Source organism: Mya arenaria, chromosome 3 (genome assembly GCF_026914265.1).
Source record: "Mya arenaria isolate MELC-2E11 chromosome 3, ASM2691426v1".
Lineage (NCBI taxonomy): Eukaryota > Metazoa > Mollusca > Bivalvia > Myida > Myidae > Mya > Mya arenaria.
Window position 1 is genome coordinate 78,651,898 of NC_069124.1, and position 23,145 is coordinate 78,675,042.

Below are 23,145 nucleotides of genomic sequence, written 5' to 3' on the forward strand. Positions count from 1 at the left end.
TTACTGTCACGGGGATATTTTTAACGTACCTAAACAGTCATGTCTAATTTGATGTATTGAACAATAACGCAAAGTCATTATACCTTAACTAGTGTTAATTGGTAATAAGTACCTTTGTCTAGAAATTAATGTAAAACGAGACTGCTAACTTGCCAGGAACTGTTTTAATTGGAAACTTGTCAAAGGTTAAAGAGACGCACAGCAAAATGGCCAATAAATGGTGTTTTAATATATTAAATTAGTTTGGTATAAAGCAATTACATAATTATCATAGTTCTTTGTGTTTATATTCGTGGCAGGGGGTCAGAAGGGTATAGGCCAAGGTAGATGATAATACATATAGATAACAAATGTTTTACTTAATAACTTACAGAAATAGCATGTGGTGTTGAGACTTGGTATCGATGAGGCTTATGTGAAAACGTACCATGGAGTAGGATTAAGGTCAAGGTTACAGAAAATTGGAACCGGTGTGACTCAAAAAGGTGAAGGTCACTTTTTTATAAAGATTCCAAAACTGAGCTAAATTTTCTGATTACACGAAATAAAGAAACAAACCTGGCTTTTCTGCATTGCGGCGTTTCTAGTGAAAATCATAGATATGACCGATATGAGTTTAACAGTTCTGATTAAACATTTTGTTTTATTTTCTCCATGGATAGATCTTGGACGTGTATTTCGTATACCAAAAATATATCTATCATTTACAAAATATGCTTGAAGTGCATGCAACTGTTTTTCTGTTGTTTAAAAAAGGAAACGTCGGTCTGCGTGACGATGTGGTTTTCTTAACGACCGCGACCTGACAGTTATGCATTAAGTAATAGTTAATACTTTATTCTCACTGTTAGACACTTACAAAATAACTTTATTACTTTCAATAAAAAACTAAGTAATAAAAGTTTAAAGGCATGCCTTAGTGTCCTTACTAATGATGCTTAAATGAGCAGATAATGAATTGCACAAGATTTAGCCCCATACACCGCCCAGGGGTGTAGAACTAACGAATAACGGACACCTGTCAATGGAAGCGACAAGAGGAGCTTTGTTGGGACGTAACGGCGAATTACTTATACAGTGTCGGTGAGCGTTGTGTAGGTCGGACCTCAAGACCCATGCTTATAATAAGGATGATTCAGATCTAGTTTGGATATATGAAAACGATTGGACTTGTCGTTTACAGTATTCTAGACTAGAAACAATACACATATACACAACTTTGCAAAATCATAAGACAAATTTAGATCTGTAAATGATATTTTCACCGATTTAAAGAAACGCTCATACGGATATGGGTCTTACATTTAAAACTAACATAACGGCAATATGGATATTATACCTGTGTTTTGGACAGTTTGTGGTTCGATGCTATGATCCGTCAACATGCATAACATGTCGAGAATCGCACGTTTGTAATCCCCCGGATTGTTTCTGTTGTCGGGATACGATGCCACTCGAAACACAGAATATTCCTCAGATGGTTTTCTTCACTTTCGACGATGCCGTGACACCACAAGTTGCCAACTACTATCGGGAACTCTTCGAGCCCAAGAGGAAAAATCCGAATGGATGTCCGATATCGATGACATTGTTCATTTCGCACAAGAATACGGTTTATAGTTTGGTAAAGGAATTCTATGACAAAGGAATGGAGATCGCCTCACACAGCGTTACACATGGTCACCCAAGCTCACGAACATTTGCAAGAGAAGCTAAAAAGCAGAGGGAAAATTTATCTATAAAGACCGGAATTCCTGAAAGCAAGATAACAGGATGGAGAAGCCCCTTTTTGGAACCTCTAGGCGATACCCAGCCTAGTGTTTTAAAAGAACTAGGCTATGAGTATGACGCTACATTGACCATCACACCGAAGGCAAACAATGACAAACCTATCACACCGTTCACCTTGGATTATGGCTGGCCATATGACTGTAAAATTAAGCCTTGTCCCTCACACGCCCATAAAGGCTTCTGGGAGGTACCAGTTATCTCAGTGAAGGATTACCTGAACAAATATGACTGTGTTTACATAGATGGGTGTAACAATCCACCTCCATCGGAGACTTTGGCATATAAATTCCTGTGGGACAATTTTCAAAGGTATTACAAAGGCAATCGTGCGCCTATGGGTATAAATATGCATGCTTCATGGTTTTACTATCCAGACAGAAAGGCTGCTATGGACAGGTTCATTAAGAAACTAGGTCAGCTTGATGACGTGTTTATCGTATCTATTAAACAAGTTATTGATTGGCTGAAGGAACCGACACCGCTTAATCAACTAAACCATTTTGGACCCTGGCAATGCACTGGCGACAACAACAGCACTGGTACCGCTTCCATCCAACAGCAATCTGCACCTCAGCTTCGCCTGCAACAAGTCGAAGAATCAGAAAGCAAAAGACGGAGATTTCGAATGCATCACATGGATAATCAACGAAGAACAACACAAAGCGTTCAAAGTAATCGTGAAAATACCTGGTCCAACCAATCCCCATCCGTTCCAAGAATACTCCCATCACCTCGTCCACCGCTTGTTCCCAACTTGCCTATGGTTCGTTTCTGGTGGCAACCTCCTGCATTGATGGCTGCTCGGGAAATGGAGTATCAACGAAATCTGCATATGCAACAAGCCTTGCAAGAGAAACAGCGCCAGGAAGATTTGGAACGCCGCAGATATGAGGAAGAACAGCGACAGTTGGAAATAAAACGACAGGCAGAAGAGAGGGCCAGGTTATTAGAAGTACAGCGCCGACAACAACAACTGGACCTTGAGAGACAAAGAGAGGTTTTAAGACAGGAAGAATTGGAAAAAAGACGTCTTGAAGAAGAAAAACGATTACAGCAACAACGACGACGACAAGAATTGGCAAAACAGAAAGAATTCGAGTTGCAGAAAAAGTTGGAAATGCAAAAACAAGAAGAACTTAGACAACAAGTAATAGCAAGACAAATGCGAATTGAAAGAGAAAAACTTGAGCAACAAAAGCGGGCTGAAATACAAAGACAACGGGAATTAGAACGGCAACGGTTAGAAGAGCAACAACGACTTCAAAAGAAAGAAGATTTACGACAAAAAGAAATCACTAAACAAAAGGAGATGCAACGCCAAAGAAATATGATGATAGCACAGGAGGAAATAATGCAAACGAAAAGGAATCACGCAAGCTCTCAGGTCGAGCCTAATGCTTATCCCGACACAATGGTTCCTGAAGTAATAGATGGTCTGAATACAGTGTCTCCTACGAGTTCACGAAGTCTTAGACGTTATGGCGGTTTGGATGAGGCAATTGCTAAAAAACTTGATAAAATACTACAATATCAACAAGGTTCAAGAATACAAATGTTGGAACAACTCAGCTTAACAGAACTAAAGGCACTTCAAACAGAACTTCGAAATCGTCTTCTGCGTCACAAAAGTCTCCGTAGTAGTTCCGACCTAGTCCATCAAGTGTCTCTGACAGACAATAATGGTCAAATGGTAGAGGTCTTATCTGATGCAAAGAATACCAATTTACGGAATTACATGCCATCAGACATCAGCATTATACACAATGACAGTCCTGCTAAAGTTGACTTCAAAGACAGCATGGTAATGCAAGAATTCCACAGAAGTTCTGGAGTTAAGCGGACAAGGATAAACAGAGGAGAGGCAGTAAATGAGCTTAATGCTGATAAAACAAGCCCAAATGATGAAATCTTTTTCAACGAAAGAAATCAAAGTGGCGTTGTAGGCGAAGCAACTGAAAGGAGACCAGATTCACCAACAACACTTAAACAGACTAGCGCAACTGCTCAAACAAAAACTCCAATTAAATTACCAATAACAACAACCCCACCGACGACAACAGCAACAACAAAACCGACAACAACAACAGTAACAACAACAACACAATCACCGACAACAACAACACCCACAGCAACGACAACACCTACTACATCGCCGACAACTGCATCATCAACAACAACAACAATACCGACTACAACACCAACAACAACAACTACACCCACGACAACTACACCCACAACAACTACAACCACGACAACTACGCCCACGACAACTACAACCACGACAACTACACCCAAAACAACTACACCCACCACAACTACACCCACGACAACTACACCCTCGACAACTACAACCTCGACAACTACACCCACCACAACTACACCCTCGACAACAACAACCGAACCGACAACAACGACGACAAGACCGACAACAACAACAACAATGGTCACAACTTCTACAAACCCTTTCACTACCACACCAATAACCACAACTTCTACGACCACAACAGCTGCACCAACAACTATCACTACAACACCAACCACAATCACGACAAAAAAGCCACAAACAAAAACAACAATAGTATCGAGCTCAACCACAAGCACCACCACTGTCAGTATAACCCCAACAACCACGACAACTGCAACTGCAACAACAAAACGTCATGTGCGGCCATCTCAAATGCGCAGTAAATCAATGTGGAATGCTGCTGGATTCGACGATTTACCTTTGCCATGGAAAACATTGATGGCTGAAAGTAAGGTCTCGGATAATAACCAAACAAGTTCACAAATTAACAAGTTATTACCTAAAAAGGAAAATAAACCATCTTCTGTGAAGCTTTTTGATGTAAGCGGACAAAAGTCACGAACAAGGTCTCTTTTTGCAAACTTCTTCCTTGTGAACAACAAAACCCCTGTCTCCAGTAAAACCCGCAAACCAGTAGAAATCCCACCGAGCCAAGAAACAGATATTGCCATAGCCGTTTCTAAGACGAATGCAGAAAATAACCCTAGAGAAAGCATAGAAACCACACCATCAATAACAACAACAACAACTCTAAAGTCAACAACTCCATTGGTGACGAAGACCGAACCAAGGATTACTGTCCCGCACTTTGGCCAGCCATTTGTTCATAGTGGAAGTTCAATACCACAACGCCGGAATAGCTGTATGCAAGGCGTTAATTGCCACGCTCCAGACTGTGTCTGCAAAACGGAAACGACGCCGCACGGATTGAAGGCATCAGATATACCACAGATGATATACATCACGCTTGATGGAAGTCTCAATTTCCACTCGTATTCCCAGATGCGAGCACTGTTTTCTCCAAAGCGTTTTAATCCAAATGGCTGCAGAATAAAAGGAACTGTATTCGTCTCCGACACAGGTTCAAGTTACCGGATTACAGACGCTCTGCATAGAGATGGCATTGAAATCGCTTTGATGGGATTGACACCGCGACCGCAAGCAAATGCAACACAAATGCAGAATGAAATAAATGTTCAAAGGAATCAAATTATACAAGGTTCAAGTTTGACAGCGGAAGAGATCAAAGGTTGGAGAAGCCCGTCGTACAAACCTGCGGGCGACGGCCAGTTTGAAGTTTTGTCGCGAGAAAATATGTATGATTCCACGCTCATCGCAGACCGGACCGCGTCCAGCAAATCGAAGCTTTGGCCATTTACGCTAGATTTCGGATGGACTGAAAGGTGCGAGATCGAGACATGTCCGGATGCTCCCCACGCCGGTGTGTGGGAAGTTCCCGTTATTCCAATGGTCGGTCCTAGCAACAGCACTTCTTGCGATGTGACTGACGGGTGCCCAAGACAACCAAACTCAAAGAAGGAAACGTTCGAATATCTAATGACAAACTTTAACACATATTATAAAACGAATAAGGCACCGTTTGCAATCCGCTTAAAGCAAATATGGTTTCATTGGTTTTACAGAGAAAATATGGCTGGGCTGTTTCAATTTTTGGACACAGTATTAGGCTATGGTGATGTATACGCGACGTCAGTATCCGATATGATAGAGTGGATCAAATCCCCGATTCTTTTAAAAGACATCAAAAACTTTGATAAGTGGAGTTGTTAATAAAGTTGATATATTTAACAACGTGTAATGTCATTTTTTATTAAACTTATTTTGATGTTATGTATGTTAATGGTTGCAATTTGAGGGGAACGTTCTTATTTTGAGACACAAATCTTCTGAATATACGCTAGTGGTGTACATATACTTTATTTTGGGGACATTAATGTGCCATGAAGTACGAAAAAACAGTCCATATGTGGTAAATTATGACAGTCGTTGACAAAATTATAAATTCGGACAGATCGTAAACGCACATTGCACACCATTAATTATTTATTTCATTGTCTATAGTGTGTATGTTCATATGAACTTTCTACATAAAACGAGGGAGATGTATGTAGATTTTTTAATCTGTCTCTTTATTTAAGTTATCCTAAATTCACAGATATATTTTTATTTAAAATATTTTTCTTTTAAAACAAACATCAAACCTATTTATATACATCAGAATATTTACAAACGTGTGTTGTTACGCAGTCATTGACAGTTTATATATAATGTATTTGTTACTTGTCTATGTTTGTTTCGTTTTTGAAACTAACGGCATAATTGCTGTCTTGTTTTTGTTATTGTTGTTGTTATTGTTGTGTAGCTTCATTTACTGCCGTAAGCTGTCTTTTTGATTGCATCTTAATTAAGCATTTTTGAAATTTAAAATAAAACTTAAATTGTGTGTTTTGTTGAAGAAATATTGTGGTATTCATGATATTCAGGGAAATTTATACCCATACATATGCATGCATACATACATGACTGTAATAGATCTTTTCGAAAGACACAAAACCCCGTTGCCGTAAAGATACCGTCATCGTGGTCTCCGACACTGAAATACGTTTTTTTATGTTGATGGTGAAGGTGTATGTTCAGATATGGATTGTTTAGGCTATTTTGTTATGAGAATCATTCTTTATCAATTCCATATTATCCCCATTTGAAGCCGAATTAGTCTTTAAGTTTCCACTGTATGCAGTTACAGCATTTCTCAATGTTCAGATGGGATCCTTAATTATATACAAATTTGGTCAAATATGATTTAAAAACAACCACTCCTACCGTTTTGAAAATCCTCCAAATATTCTTTCAATACGAAACTCTTCCATGATACTTAAAGATACGTTTATATAAACATGCACGTCGTCCGTGACGTCGATAGCATCGATACATGTAGACGAGTCCTTCGGAAGCGCGAAATAATTCAAACTATGAAAAAAAGCAATATTGGCTTAATTGTGCGGACGTTTTATTGAAAAAAAGGTAGGTTCAATATTAGAGTGTTCCCCAATATGGTATATCATATTTAGTCATTAAGATTGTTGACAGACATCTACAAAGTTAACCAAGGTTGACGATTTATGTCAGAATATTTAGAGCGTTTAACAAGTTGTTGGTCGTAAAAGAAATCGTCGTCGAATGGTTTTAAAAGCTCTTTATAGCTTGCAGTTTTTGTTATTTCATGACATATAAACAAGTGGGTTTGACAGTTCAGCCTCGCATAAATGAAACACATGCCAAAAGGAGGACACAAAAGATGTGTTTTTGACATTGATAGCAATAATATACAAACGTTGTTCAAGGAAACGATGGAAAATAGCATACATGTATATCATTAGTTACTTAGTGTAATTAAATGATCATTGCGTTATGAATTGATTCAGATTTTGAGACTTGAACGTGTAATGCTGATAAAATTGTATGATTACATCGTCAAAAACGGGTTCATTTGACGTGAATTGATTCTAATTTGAGTTTAATTCTAAGGCTATAAAATGTTCAACACAGATGCTGTTCTGGCAAAACGGAAATTCTTTGATTTAACCATTTGAATGGGAATTTTTGGTTAACAATAATACAAAAACAGAACAGTTTTTCCCTCCGAATACACATATTGTAAGTAAAGAGCAAAGCAGTATATCAGGATATCATACACCAAAATGAAAGTTTTACAAATTTACAACTTTATTCGGAAGGTTTTAATACTTATTATTATCAACATCTTCTCCTTCCAGTACTGCACACATTTAACAAACTGTATATTCTGTCAGAGGTTGAGAGAGAAGAAAACAAAAATAAACAGAGATAGTGAGAGTATACACAATTAGATGTTAAAATACGTCTGTAATTATAATAGAAAGTGTGTGGCTAGACAGGCTCTAAAGTCCTCGGCTAAGCTTGCTGAAATGATGTCTGGTAGCAGCCTGTCCCAGTCTCTTTAACGAACCTGGCACCCCTCCTTTCTACCCTTTCAATACGGTTGATGTCATTCCTTTCGTAGGGGTCCCACACGACGCTTGCGAACTCAGCTGTCGCTCTGATTATGTTTTTATGCAGTATCCTTGTTTGTTTGTTTTGTTGAGACAATATTCAGGCTTCATCTCCAGATGTCGAGGGCCTTTTTGTGATCCAATTCTAGAGAACCGTTTAATGCGCAGCCTTATTATAAGGCGTAGGTGACACGTTCTAAAGTGTGGCTGTGTAGTTTGTAACTGAACTTTTCCTTGTGATGGACCGGGGACTTGTCGTTCGCTTGATTCAATTCCATCTTCCACTTGTTTTCCCACATGGACAGCTTATCTAGGTCGTTGTATTGGTTCGAGCAGTCTGTGTTGGATGCAACAGCCATGCAGTCATTAGTGCCGTCTAAAGGCCTTAAGGTTGACCGTAGACCCTCGTGTAAAGCAGTTACGTAGTCACATAATGGCAATGGCACATAACAGATTCTTCGGACACTTCTGAGTCTACGCTGAGTGGATCTGATATATGACCTTCTACAGTAACGGCTGCGGCCTGATATGAGCAAATTGATCCATATGTTTGCCTTGTATCCTTCTGTACGCTGTAGTGATGTATTCTGTGTAGGAGGAGGCTACAGCACTGCCTTAGCAAAGTCCATTACAAGGATGTACGTTCGTCATGTTCTTTGTTGTCTCAACTTGTGCTATAAGAGGTACAAGATGTTATTTGTCTCTCCGTGAGTCATAATGTGGCAAGTGATGATGTGATCTATGATCTTGCAGCAGATACAGGTTGATTATATTGGGCAATAATTTACAGCGTTATATTTACTGCCTTATTTGAAGACTGGTTGGATTACCGCTGATTTCAATTGTTCAGGTATTTTTCTAGTATTATAGGATAAATTAAATATGGTGGTGGGTATGGGGGCTATCTGTGTAGCCAAATCTTTTAGTAGTCATGGTTTGGTGCCATCCAGGCCTGCTGCTTTGTGTGAGTTTAGAATTTTCAGGAATTTCTTTACGCCAATTATAGTTGATCTTAATGTCCCATTTCTGATATGGACGGCTTAGAAATCATAAAATATAAATGTCATTCTTGAAATTATTTTCATTGATGCTGCTGCTTCCCGATTCGATTGTTTGTTTAGGATGGCTACCTTTTGTTCCGGACCATTGGATAGACGGCCTTTGTCTTTCAATCCAGGAATTGTAGTGTGATCTTTTTCATGTTTCACGTATGTCCAAAATTTCTTTGAGCTTGGTCTGTGATCTTCTTTTGTGATTTGCTGAACTCATATAATTCCTTCAATGTAGTCCCAGTAAGTCTGGCGCATCTTCTTTTGGGGAGATGTTTCACTTTAGTATATCTGGATGTTTCTTTTAGTTTCCATTGACTTGACCATCGATATTTTATCGGAATGGATTCATACTTACTATCCTCATGATAAGTTTTAGTGCAGTACATATTTTAAAAAATGCTGCAAACACCACGTGTTCGTGTACTTGTACATGTAGTGAACTGTTCAATCAAAATGTGCATCTGTACTTGTACCTCACCGACACTCAAATAACAAGATTTTATCGTGATTTTGTAATTGCATGACTGTTTCATCCTAAATCTGTTTGCACGAGCCTATGCACATGTATGCATGTGTGACATAGATCACCAATGCGACGACGTGTCTCTTACGCGTTTTAACCCTGTTTAAAATACACATAGCAGGATGACTTGTTAAATAGTCCACTTGTATACACATATTGTGTTTTACACTCTCTGTAACCAATAAAATCAAAATTGGAGTCATTGCCGTTCTAATGGTCTTGTTTACCAAACTTATAACAGGTTGTCCTGTAAGCGCTTAGGTTAGCGCACTCGCTTCTCACCAAGGCGACACGGTTCGATTTCGGCCTGTGTGCATGTGTGTTTGGTTAGTGGTCACCGAGCCGGACAAGTGGGTTTTCTCTGGGTACTCCGATTTGCCCAAAAGCACAAGACCACACTCTCGCGCATCATTGTTCCCACGAGAGTGACAAGTGGTATTAGTCATCATCACGTTCTCCACAATCGTTGTAAAATACATATTTTTAAACTTACACACACACGTTTTGAAAGTTATTCGGTATGCCTGTGATAAGTCTAATTATATGTGCACGTATTTTTTTTTCAAATGACTATGTTTAAATAAAATGTTGACCTTCAAAGAATGGTGTTAACAAATATGTTTAATTAAATGCTCTGTTGACGGTCCCTTTACTTGAAATGTGCGTACATGCACGCAGGTTGAATTATGCAGGTTTTTACAATACAGGTATTACAAAAAAACACATTTACATATTCATTGAAATTTGCTTCGGTATATATATAATACTGCTAAACATTATCTAACTAAACTACCAAACTTGACGAATTAGCAAACACATTCCTTGCAATAAATGAATGTCAATTTGATATTGTTAGTATCCTGACGGTTAGATGAAATTAGTAGTAGTAGTAGTAGTGGTGGTGGTGGTGGTGGTGGTGGTGGTGGTAGTAGTAGTAGTAGTAGTAGTAGTAGTAGTAGTAGTAGTAGTGGTGGTGGTGGTGGTAGTAGTAGTAGTAGTAGTGGTGGTAGTAGTAGTAGTGGTGGTGGTGGTGGTGGTAGTATTATAAATTATAGCAATACAAGTCCATTATAGTTATAAATTTGAACACACAAAGAATGACGCATCCCATGACGGTTTTTATTTCACAATAAAGCATCTCCAATCAACCCTAGTTCCAGTCCGTATATACCACGCCCTTTACGGCAGTTCGCCGAAGCAGTGGTCCGTGACGTCGGTTCCATTCTCCAGGACAAACACCGCCTTCAGTTGGCATCTTGCCTTAGGATACCGCGGACACAGCTTGTCAGAACACGGAGAATGGTCTTTGCAGACGTTTTCTGTAAAAAAAAATTTAAAATGTATGTTTATTCTGTATTAATTCGTACTGAAACATTGTTTATTTAAATTACCAACTCTTTCGAAACGTTCAAAAGGGCAATAAGTTTTAATTATTACTTTTTCATTGTTGGTCGAAATCATTGATTAAAATATTTTATACAAGAGTGCCAACTATCAAAAAGTACACCCGTCCTCTTTTTAGGACACCAAGTTTGGTAATAAGTGGTTGTACATTAAGCCAAGTTAGAGAAAGAGACGACACGCTTCATACAGTTTTTGCCAATTCAAGGGCCATAACTCTAGAGTAACTGAAACGATATGACTGGTTATCAGACTAATCCGTAATATAATGCCCATAAATGACCATTTATTTATGAATTTGACCAAATTTGGTGATGATTTGACAAAGTTTTCTTAGTTTATTTTTTATCGGATAATATTCTGGACGCCAACCGTGAGCCAACCCCCGTACGTCGCAGGTGAAACTGTAATACGTAAATAGATACATACAATCGTCGACTGATTTGTTTACCTTTTTCGCACATATTGCCGCCGTATGTAGGCGGACAGCAGCACGTAAAATCGTTCTCAAGGTCCACGCACGTGCCGCCATTTTTACAAGGGGAGTTTTCGCACTCGTTTACCTCTGTAACAGTATATTTCATGTGACAAAACCATTTGAATATGTAATGACTCAACAGTATTTATAAAAAAGATATACGTGGTTAACTATCAAAACACGACCGGTCGGCAATAAAACGACCATCGGCGTTAAAGGGGCTGTACACCAGATTGTCACCAAAAAAGTTTTTTTTGTAACGAATCTCAGGACAATTATCTAATAGAATGTGTTACGCTTTGATATCATAATTATGAAAAAAGTACCAAAATGTAAAAAAAATGTGTCGGAAACCGGGTTCGTACCCGTGTCGCCAAAATTGCAGTCAAACGTCGTATCCACTGAGCTACGAAGACTTACTCTAACTGGCTGATACAGTTAAGCTATACACCTACCTCGGTAATATCACGTGATAACACCGACTAGCCAATCACGCATAAGGAATGAATTCTACCTGGTAGACATACCCAGTAATCTTTTTTTAATGAAAAAATACGAAATAACTGCTAAATATAAATAAATTGTAAACTATGTGGTACTTCATTTAGAATGTTTCAATGCATTGTACGCATCGATGCCAAGTTTATGTCAGTTTTCGACAATTTTCTCTGTTTTTTCGCTATTTTATAGTTATCAAAACTTTTTTTGGTGTTGTTCAAAACATTTAGCAGACAGAAATATGCGTCTCATACCCTCACACTCTCCTGCATTGTTCTTACTTTAATTTATAATGCAATTAATTGCTCCATTTCACATTCCAGTTGAACACGCAGTTGCGTTTGTGACTTGTATTTGTACAAAGGTTTGGAACTTTTCAAAACCATTTTCAAGAACATTCTTCTGATCAAGTTAAATAAGTTTTGTATATGTTTCAGTTTCACTCTTATCAGCAAATTCTGCTAAATAACAACAAAACTTTCTTACGCGACCAACTCACGAATGTACCAAGCATGTAATGCATATGAAATACATGTACAATATTCCATGATAAATTCGAAACTTTAAAGCTGCACCCTCACAGACTGAACGTTTTGACAACATTTTTTTTCTTTCATTTTTTTTTGTTTTGAAACGAGCCAATTTATGCGAAACTCCATGGAAACCAATTATGTAAGGCAGCTGACAAAAATAGATCGCAGATTTATATATTTAAGTACAAATGTTTTATGCATATATGAATATATTATTTTCTTACGACGTTATCCATTATTTTAATATTTAGGAGATCTGCAGTGCATAAGACAGATAATATATAAGCTTTCACCACAGAAGCGATATATGCTTGATAATTGATTGACTTAGATTTATACAACTGTTACCATTCACCATTATGTTGTCTTTGTCCTTACTAAATATATACTATACAAATTGCTATATGTGTAGCTATATATATGCTATTTGAATGGATATCAAATAGAAAAACAAAATCAAGAGTTACCGCCATAACGTATTGCTGCTATGTTATTTTCTCTTACCTTTTTCACAGTTTTTCCCCAACCATCCCGGGAGACACACGCATGTGTAGCCGTTTTCTGGGGTGCCTGGGCCCCACACGCACTTGCTTCCGTGCAAACACAAACCTTGATCACATATGTCTGTAAAAAAGATGGGTCAATCGGTTTCGCTTAGTGTCGCTTCTTTGCGGGTTATCGCCAGTTTATACTTCACTCTGAATAAAACTGGCATTTGAACAAATGTTGCAAAAGAAAAAAATAATCATGAAAACATTTAATAAGCTAGATGATTAAATACCTGGAAAGGAAAGTATATTTTTAATTGATAAATTTAAAAACAAAAAGGCTACTGGAGTATTTTTATTTCTTTTAAAATGATAAAATGTGGACAAAGTATTTCACTCCATATTTTCTACCGAAAAATACCCAGATCAATGGTATATTGGAAATATCAAACACTTGAATAAAGGAAATACTCCAAGTGATACATCTAACTTTATGTGTATCTGAATTATGCCATGTTTTACTAAAGTGTTAAATTGTTTTGTTTTCTTAATGAAAGACATCAAAGGTGTTTTGACACTATTTTTTTTTCAACACAAAGCAAGAACAACTTATAATATCTTTGTGTTAAGAACTCTTGTTGAAGAACACCTTAATCTAGGTCCAAATCTCTCTGTATCACAGTATGTTTTATAGACTTTGTCAAGGCATTCGACACGGTGATACAATTTATACTTCTCAAAAAACTATGTAATATATGGATATTTTGTATTCCTATAGAATTATTAAATAAATGCACTAAACAAACTATATACATGTTTGACTTGTTGACGGCTTTACAGAAATATTCATGCCAAAATAGGTCAAAGAAAAGGTGATAATCTCAGCTTCAATCTTTTTAATATATCATTTAAAAATAAGCTGTCCACTCCTTGACTCTATGTTGATGATCATATTAAAAAGGACTAAAACATCGTCTTCATAAATGTTGACAGTACAGTGACAAATGAAGTATGTCTGTAAATATGAATAAGACTTATATTATTACTTTCTGCAAAAGTGGAACAATTTCTAATACATTATATTTTTAGACAGTGAACTAAATCATGTTTCACGGTATACAAATCTATGGATTATATTCTCATCCTCTGGAACTTTCTCTTACTGTCATAGATATCTTTATAAATGAGCATTACAAGTTGCAAGATATTTTAAATTGCATATAAGTTCTCAAGAGCAATTAAAACTGAGGTTGCTGCTTTTATTAATATTAATGATAACATGTTTGTTAAAAGCTACATATGGCTTTTCGAATAACGCTTTTTCGTATTCACATTGCAACAACACATGTAGCAATTGTTGGTAAAACAGGCAATTTTCCAATATCTACTAATGTAATAATAAATACTGATAAGTATTTCTAAAGATCGTTATCATCTGATAATGGTAGTTTATTAATAATGTACTGAACGCTATTGCAAAAAGTATTTTTTACAGTTAAGAAAGTATTTGTTAAAAAAGCAATCAGAGTATTGTTATAAGGTCCTGTTTGTTATGTTTAGTTAAACTGTCCATGCAGTCAACATAAAACAATGTATAGTGTTGTATACTATAAATTAACTTAACACTATACTGTATACTAGTGACATCTATGAGTATGGGGTCGGTTCTGATGAATTAGCATTTCAGTTAGACATTCGGTTAGACGTTAGGCAAACAATCCTAACGTATTATGCTTAATATGTCGCTGAAATCATCAAACGACCAGAGATTGCTGCCGACAATATCTCCGCTAGGAACTCAGCGATATACATATACAAACTGCATCCGATATAATTATGTAACTAATAAATTGCTATAATTAGATACGTTATGCAGAGAGTGCAATAAGAACAAATGCATTTGTGAAATCGATACTGTAAATCAATAAGACAAGGATACACGTAACACTTTAAAGAATTCGAACTGTAATAAAATAAATAAATAACGTAACTAACTATTGATACGCAGGTCTCCATTTGCACGAATGAATGTGATCTAGTGATTTGTAAAAAAACACAAATTTCAAGATTAAGTTCGTAAGAAGATGATTGCATTGTCAGTTTAAATATTCAACTTTTAAAGCCAAAGCTAGATGTTATAAAATGGTTACACAATTATTCTGATGTTTTAGGATTATGTGAAACACTTTTGTATGATGAAATCAATGATAAAGATTTAAAAATCTATGTTATTGCTCGCTGTGATTGATCTCACATAGAAAGTACTTAAATACACAAACGATAGAGTCCGTTCGAATTAAAATATTATTTTCTAAGACAATCTCATTCCTTATAAACTTTGTGTATCGGTGTCCAGACTCAACAAACGATTGGATTTCGGTACATGAAAGTCAGATTTCTTAAGTAACTCAGTCTGCAGAATATCACATTTTTGGAAACTTTAACATCAATTTTGATCCATCTAAGAAATCCTTTCAACAAGTTCAGTGGTCTTCTTTTGTATCGTCCAATGGATTATCGCAACTTCTTTCTAGCCCAATCAGAAAGATGTAAAACACCATCTACCCTAATCGACCAGTTTTATTTCAACATGCCTGGCAGATTTTGTTCCAGGATATGGCCAGAGTGACCACCAACCTGTGTTATTTACTCAAAGATGTACAAGCAAATGCCGAAAACTAAACAAATATATGACTTATAGATATATCGAGAATTAAAATAGACAAGCTTTTCAGACATATTTTACTCAACTCTGATATAAACTTTACTTAAACACTGTATGGATCTCACGAAGCTTTGCATTCCCTAAGTAGTTCTATACACACCATTCTTTTCAATCACGCTCCTATGAAAACCAAAGCATATTAAAACTGCAATTAAGCTTTGTGATAGGACAATTCAATATAAACAACAAAGAAATAAAGTTACACGCTTATTCGCAAAACTATACATATAAAAAACAAAATCAATTATTTAACACAATCTTGAAAGCCTTTTGCTTCACCTACACATATTCAAATTAATGATCAAATTTACGTCAAAGACACTGGTTGCATTTTGCATGCTCTTAATCCCCACACCACAATCATTTCTAATATTGTTGAAACAAAAATATGACCCAAGTAAATTTGCCATTCTTAAATAAGTTATTGACAGTAATTACACACTAAATATTTCAAGATCGACTGTATTGATTCCTTTGAAATTCTCAAAATAATCAACAACTTAGATGATTTAAAGGCGCCTTGGCTTGATCCAGGACCAAGATTCTCAAATACTCTGGATGTGTTATAATTGGACCTATTACTTCTATAATTAAATAGAGCATTTGGAGTGGAGTATTTCAGATCAACTTATAGATGCGTGTATTATTCCATTACACACAGGTTCAGGCATAAATGATTTTAACAATTATAGACATATCTCTATTCTTCCCTCAGTTTCAAAAGTGTTTGAAAACACATTGCAAATCTACCAAGAAGTTTTTAGACAAGCATAAATTTCTTCATAATATACAATTATGTTTTCTACAGTATCATTCATGTCAATCAACACTAATACGGTTAGATGATTCTTGGTTGAATGGTATTGACTGTGGTTATATTGTTGGAATGGGTTTTCCTGATCTCCGTAAAGCTTTTGACCTTGTTGTTCACGATATTCTTCTATAAAAATTGAGCATGTATCACTTCTCTGCTTCCGGCTCATGATTTCATACTTACTTCATCGAATACATTGTGTAAAGGTTGATGGTAGGAAATCTACATTTCAAAATGTTTAAAGTGGTGTTACGCAATGATACATTATCGGTCCTCTTCTCTTCGATGTATATCAATGACACGATAAAAATTCTGAACAAATCATGCATTGACCTTTTTAGTAAGTATACCACTTCGCATGCATCTGGATATATAGTTTGGCCGAAATTCAACAATATTTGCAGAATGATTCGGATGCAGGTGCTTCTTGGTGCGCTAACGACAATATTTTAATCCATCCTAGCAAATATAAATGCATGGTGATTTCAAGTTATTATACATCTACATCTAAACAATTCATTACGTTATCGTCGGTTTTGACTAACACAACGCTTAAACAAGTCTCTAGCCATATGGTTCTCGGCGTTATTATAGTAGATCAATTAAACTGGAAATATCCAATTAACAATGTATGTAGTAAAATGAACTCTATAATTGCGCTTTTCAAAATAATTAGTTCTTTTTTAGTGAAAGGGCGCTTTTACAACGCTTATATTTTATCTACGATGGACTATTCCTGAACAATATGGAACTGTGTAAAATCACACACCATTTAAATATCCGAAATTATGTTTTTATCTTTAAATATATGCTTGGGCTGATGCAAACATATTTAAGTGAAGTAATTTCATTTACAAACACTTAGAAATACTCATACGAATATCAGTTCACTTTGCTACAAAACCAATTATAGTAAGAAATCGTTAAGACGTATCAAACAGTTTTTATTCGACAAGCTAAATATTAAATATTTATTAAGCTTTTTATATAACATATGATTGTCCGTTGCGTTTTAAGAATTGCTGATAATAGTTTACATAATTTCCGTGTACTTTTTGTAATGAATGTGATTGTTGATTATTTTGATATAATTGTTCACGCCTGTATATGTATGATCTCTATTTTGTCATAGTTGAAGACCACTCTTATAACAGGATACGGATGTGCCTTTATGTGTTACCTTCATAAAATAAAGTTATTATTATTATATACTATTAGTAAATGAAGATTTGTATCAGTAGGTGTTATTGTTCTTGTTAACAGCTTTATAATTATGTTAAAGTCCAAATTACTCATGATTCGCATTAATTTTTAGATATGCTTAGAGTTTAATGATATTTTGATTTTTTTATAACGATTTCGCGGTGCGATAATTTTTTATCAAAAGAAATAAAGCAAACTTATAATTAAAAGTGCATAACTACTAACAAAATCAAATAAGTGGTATTGTGTGATAAAACCTTCTATGTGATTCTAAAATAGTCGCTACGTTTATCAGCAGCCAATTGTATAAAACTGGTTAAGTTTTTGGTTTGGTTAACGTTATCCAAACATTTTCATTCTTTTGTCAATATTTATCCAATAATATCTACTAACCAATTAAATCGTTTAAATGAGTCAACTGCACCAAGGATAACCTATGGACAGCCTATCAAAGTGTTAAACAATGGGCTGCTGCAATTTTTGTGATGCAATTATCTTCGTCCTTTTTTATGCAATCTGTCACAAATATACATATGGACGCATTCTTCGTGTGTGCGGCGTAATGCATCAACAATAATAATAAAACCGATATTAACGACTTTTAATATCTAATTGTTATGAATAAACAATTAAGAGTCAAGTTAAGTACGTTTCTTTGTAGTAAATAAACCAGAAATATTCATTATATATATCCGTCATGAGAAGATATCACAAGTATCCAAACACATTTTTTGAGAATGTAATTAGATGAACATGGATAATTATTTGAATACAATCAATGTGTTTATATGTACATAAATGTACCATCATGATGGCATGTGTCAGTTTTGATAACTAACGAAACAGACCGAAACAAAATAGTATAAATAATATGTTTCCACGAATTTATAACTATAATTTGCGCAAAACACGGACCGCTCCGCGTTAAGAAACATTGACTACAAATTTCACATCAGAGGAGCTGGGAACGAATGGTAACTGAGGTACAAGGATAAGTATTGCGTAAATGGCTGATGCATGCGGTCACTACATGTGCTGTTTGACGTTGTGGGGGTTAAGCGATGACAATAGGAAAATAAACATATCGTTGACACTAATCCCAAGTCACATTGCCCATTTTATAAAGAAATACGTAGAAAGTGACTCAATGGCGAGGACATGATCGTAAACATATCGGACCGATTGTTCAGAACATTCAAAGTTAACAACGTGATTAATCACATCATGGTTAACTTTTAAGGGCGAAACATTCTTTGGTGTGCTCATATATTGAATTAAGACATGAACAGCTTAAACATTGTCACAAATATTGTGAGGAACACTGCAGAGCACAAGTGTTACCATAAAACGCAATACAGAGGTGAAAGTAAACGACGATGTTGTTAACAACTTTGTTGACTTTTACAAAGTTCTGAACAATTGGTCCATTGTGAAGCAAAAAGCTTACTCCTTGCGGAATTATGCCGATTAGCTTCTCGAAAAGTTATGTTGATGATTAAAATAAAAAAGCATGTATTCACAGTTTTATTCATAATTCCAATATCGTCTTTGGGGATATCATAACGGCACGAGGAAAACTCGGATAACTGGAATATCGTAAAAACATCTGACGTTGAAATATGTAAGTTTACATGGTACTCGCTTAATGCCTCTCACGAAGACACGTCTAAGTCGAAGTCTGTTCCAAAAAGGTAACGTTCTGAATGAATGTTGTGGTGGAAAATGTCGGCTTTGTTGAGACCCGCTGTTAGGAAACGGTAGCATATGTCTAGTCTGGTACACAGCTGTATTGGCGAGTTTTTCAGTCAGTGGTTTTATAGGTCTCTTTGGCCCAACGGTACGGACTGATGTCATAGACGACTTTCCAACGACATGCATCGGTTCGTCAGAAATATCTTTGGGATTGCGTAACGTTTGTTCCTGTTTTGCAATTCCTGTTCTTGGTAAGGTTTGAGAGGCAAAAATTTGGTTAGCACTTCCGATCACTCTTGAGAAGGTTGGGTTTGATGGAATGGATTCGGGCTCAGGACCCAATGTCATTGAGTTCGGCCTTGTCTGAATTACATGGTCTGTATGGTGTAGTGAACCTATGTCCGACTTCCCAGCGTGAGACTTGACAATATCCTGGGTAAGGTCATGTTCTGTTTTATCCAACATTGTAGTATCAATGGCAATTGGTCGTGCAGGTTTCACTCGTCTTTCACGTCCGAGAAAGTTGATAAGCCGATGAAGGTCGTTTGTGTTTACATCTGATACTACGGATTTGATAACGTCCTGCGCATTCTGGCAGATAACAAGGGGCACACTTGTTAAAAACAGAGCCACTGAAAAGCAATGCAAAAACTTAAAATTGATTATCAAGAGAATCCATAAAATCAAATCCTATACGTTAATTCAATTACGGTATAAAATTGTTTGAACATATTTGCACTGTATTAACACTATTGTTGTTTACATCTTAGATTAAAATGAACATATAAAAAGTCAATAAAAAAGAGTCTACTCACGTAAACTTGACGTTGTAATCTGCATATTCCAGGTGTTATCGAACGATAAATGGTAATGATACAATAGGAAGACACTTTCGTAACAGTTTCTTTATATACCGTACCTCAGCATCAATAAATCACGTCACGGGGAATATTACAAAATATTTATTTTTGATTACTTCTCTGTCTCATACGTAATTCTACCGATCATATTAGCTACAGGCTTTAAACTATAGTTCATGTTTTACTTGTTTTTAATTGGATAACATGGCAGAAAACACGTCACTATGCGTTTTACAAAAAAAATATGATTGATTCCTAATTAGATGCTTGTATACAAATTACGTCCCACGGAAGTTTAAGAATCAAGTCAATGTACAATGTAAAGTTGACAACATATTGTGGTGTTTCTTTATTATTTTTTAAACATATTGCCTGTTTCCGACAAAAGTGCAGCAAATGATAAATTAGTTGAAACTAAATTTATCGGTGATCATTCAACGTGTCACTGAAATAAATTGTTAACTTAAAACCTAGAAAGAGGCTATAACATTTGTCAACAGATTAATAATATAAACTGACCCACAGCATCACTTCAGAGAAAAAAAATAGTATCCTTATCCTCATTTTTTTATTAATTAACAATACAAACATATGTTTTCAGGAAACTAAATGATACCAAACGACTTCAATGTAAGACAAATTCTTTCATACTTGGGACGAAGCAGGTATTGTAGTATTTTGGGGGATCAAACTCCCGGGGACAGCTCCCTGGGCAGCATATCTGCCCCGGGCCACAGTTCTCGTCACTCGAGCAAGTATGTTCACACGGGCTGGCAGGCATTGACGCTTTGTCAGGACACTGACTGTTGACTGTTTCTGTAACGCAACACATGGGCATTTGAAGTAAGAATTCCGTCTCTGGGACCAGCATAAACCTTATTTAATTTTGAGAAATCAAGCTAAAATACCTTAAATTTCAGAAATGAATCGGGATCAACATTTCGCCAAAATATAAACAAGACCTTCAAAACCTGTTTTTGAGTAGTTTAAAATTCTCGGCCTTTTTCCAACATGATTCAAATTGGATTCCGGAATTAATTTATAAATTAGTTAGGATATTCAAATATTAATGATTGAAACATATACGTATTTCTAATCAAAGTTTAACGAAGTAAAGAGGTATAATAGCGAAAAACAACAACAAAGAAATCTTACCTGAAAACGTTTTTGGAAAATTAGACGTCGCTAACAATAAACACACGCATGTTGAAAGACTCCAAACCATGTTTATCATATGTTTGAACGTGGTGTGAGACAAGTAATGATTTCTAGTATATAAAGCTCGGGTATGGATGCTATTGTTTGAACATATGTTGCACGAAGCCCATCCGCTTCTCTCCAACCGAGATACGATATCGACGTACGAAGTGCATGTCTGGCAAACAAACGGCACACTTGTAAATTAATCATTCATTTTGTTAAGTGATTAGTTCATTTTAACTGCATCTCTCTATTGATGCTCACGTAATCGTTGTTTTATATGATACAGTTAAAAATCACAACAGGTGTTCATTGTTAGCACGAGGTAAACAGATCTCTTGCTTGCACAGGCAATTGCAACAATCGAATTTATAAAAAGTACACATATTGAATATTTGTGAGTCATTACGTACATCACCTATTGTTGATAAAGTACATAAATGTACATTACAAACTTAAAGAGTTATTTTCCAGATCATATTTAAGAGGTGTTATGTCTACATGTAGACTGAATTAAATGCAATTCATAACCTTTAGCTAAAATAAACTGTTTAATTGTAAATAAATAATTTTGTTACAAAAGAAACATAACGTTAATGACAATTTGAAAGGTCGTAACACTACCATGTATTAATAGAAATAGTTTAATGTCTATTAAATCTGTTTAATTTTGACGTTGTATGTCTCTAGTTGAGGAACTGTTAGGCATCGAACCATTTACCTCCAAACACGGTCATCGTTAAATGTTTGTTTTCATTGTAACGACACAGCTGATTTTCCATGAAGTCCAACTAATCAAGACAAGCATTAATTGTTTGTGTTAAAGATTGTGCAACATTGCTTACATGATCATGACATGATGTTAACATTGAAATCACATCAGCTTCAGCTTCCTTGACGTGATCGTAATTTGCCACAGTGACTTATTGCCTTGTCATTTTACATTTATAAGCACTTTATTCATGATCATTTGTTTCCAACAACTGCCAAGAAAACGATTAGCTATAATAAGTAACGCTGCAGAGAAACAGAAACAGACCACACACTTTTTAAACCAACAAAATATATTTACAGAATAAATACAAAAGTGATTTCAAGCAAGTTATGTGGAATTGCATACCTGGAATTAAGAAAAATGTCCAAAAGCTTACAAAATACCTTCACTCATCCTGGTATTTTTAAATGTCCATATGATTTAATACAGCACACTTATATTAGAACTAATTATGGCACATTTGGAATTATTCCAACAACAGGTTGAAATGTAATCCGAATAATTTATAACATAAGTAATTTAATTAGATTCAAGTTATACGTTCAGTTTTGTTACATTTCATAATTGCATAGTTTTATCATTCTTGGGGTTAAACAGTAAAAAAGGTGAAGAGGAGCCATTTGGATATACATGCAACATGTACAAAAATACGTTTACATCATTAAAACATTATGGAACTTTAAGTAATGTAAAAAAGGGATACATGCATTCCATCAAATGTCATATTTAAGTATTTTTGCTACAATAACTTCATA

General features: G+C 35.8%; 3 protein-coding genes across 3 annotated transcripts; 1 reads left to right on the top strand and 2 right to left on the bottom strand.

Moving 5' to 3' along the window:
* Positions 1-1,067: 1,067 nt before the first annotated feature.
* Positions 1,068-6,560, top strand: LOC128227610 (uncharacterized). Its single transcript, XM_052938312.1, has one exon. It carries the CDS (start codon positions 1,292-1,294, stop codon positions 5,885-5,887), a length of 4,596 nt encoding a protein of 1,531 aa, XP_052794272.1. The 5' UTR covers positions 1,068-1,291; the 3' UTR covers positions 5,888-6,560.
* A 4,261-nt stretch (positions 6,561-10,821) lies between these two features.
* Positions 10,822-21,720, bottom strand: LOC128227612 (delta-like protein 1). The gene is made up of 5 exons (XM_052938314.1): positions 21,571-21,720; positions 21,067-21,231; positions 13,138-13,257; positions 11,576-11,689; positions 10,822-11,042 (listed from the first exon to the last, which is right to left on the bottom strand). Exons 1-5 carry the CDS (start codon positions 21,647-21,649, stop codon positions 10,903-10,905), a joined length of 618 nt encoding a protein of 205 aa, XP_052794274.1. The 5' UTR covers positions 21,650-21,720; the 3' UTR covers positions 10,822-10,902.
* On the bottom strand, positions 19,374-20,557 carry LOC128227611 (uncharacterized). The gene is made up of 2 exons (XM_052938313.1): positions 20,371-20,557; positions 19,374-20,187 (listed from the first exon to the last, which is right to left on the bottom strand). The coding sequence occupies exons 1-2, from the start codon at positions 20,393-20,395 to the stop codon at positions 19,421-19,423; spliced, it is 792 nt and encodes a 263-aa protein (XP_052794273.1). The 5' UTR covers positions 20,396-20,557; the 3' UTR covers positions 19,374-19,420.
* Positions 21,721-23,145: the final 1,425 nt, after the last annotated feature.

Coding starts and splice junctions, on each gene's coding strand:
- LOC128227611 (XM_052938313.1), bottom strand. CDS start 20,395: ATGCAGATTACAACGTCAAGTTTAC. Junction 20,188..20,370: donor GATTACAACGTCAAGTTTAC/GTGAGTAGACTC, acceptor ATTGCTTTTCAG/TGGCTCTGTTTTTAACAAGT.
- LOC128227610 (XM_052938312.1), top strand. CDS start 1,292: ATGGGTCTTACATTTAAAACTAACATAACGGCAATATGGATATTATAC.
- LOC128227612 (XM_052938314.1), bottom strand. CDS start 21,649: ATGATAAACATGGTTTGGAGTCTTTCAACATGCGTGTGTTTATTGTTA. Junction 21,232..21,570: donor TTTTCCAAAAACGTTTTCAG/GTAAGATTTCTT, acceptor GTTGCGTTACAG/AAACAGTCAACAGTCAGTGT. Junction 11,043..11,575: donor CGGCAATATGTGCGAAAAAG/GTAAACAAATCA, acceptor TTTTTTTTACAG/AAAACGTCTGCAAAGACCAT.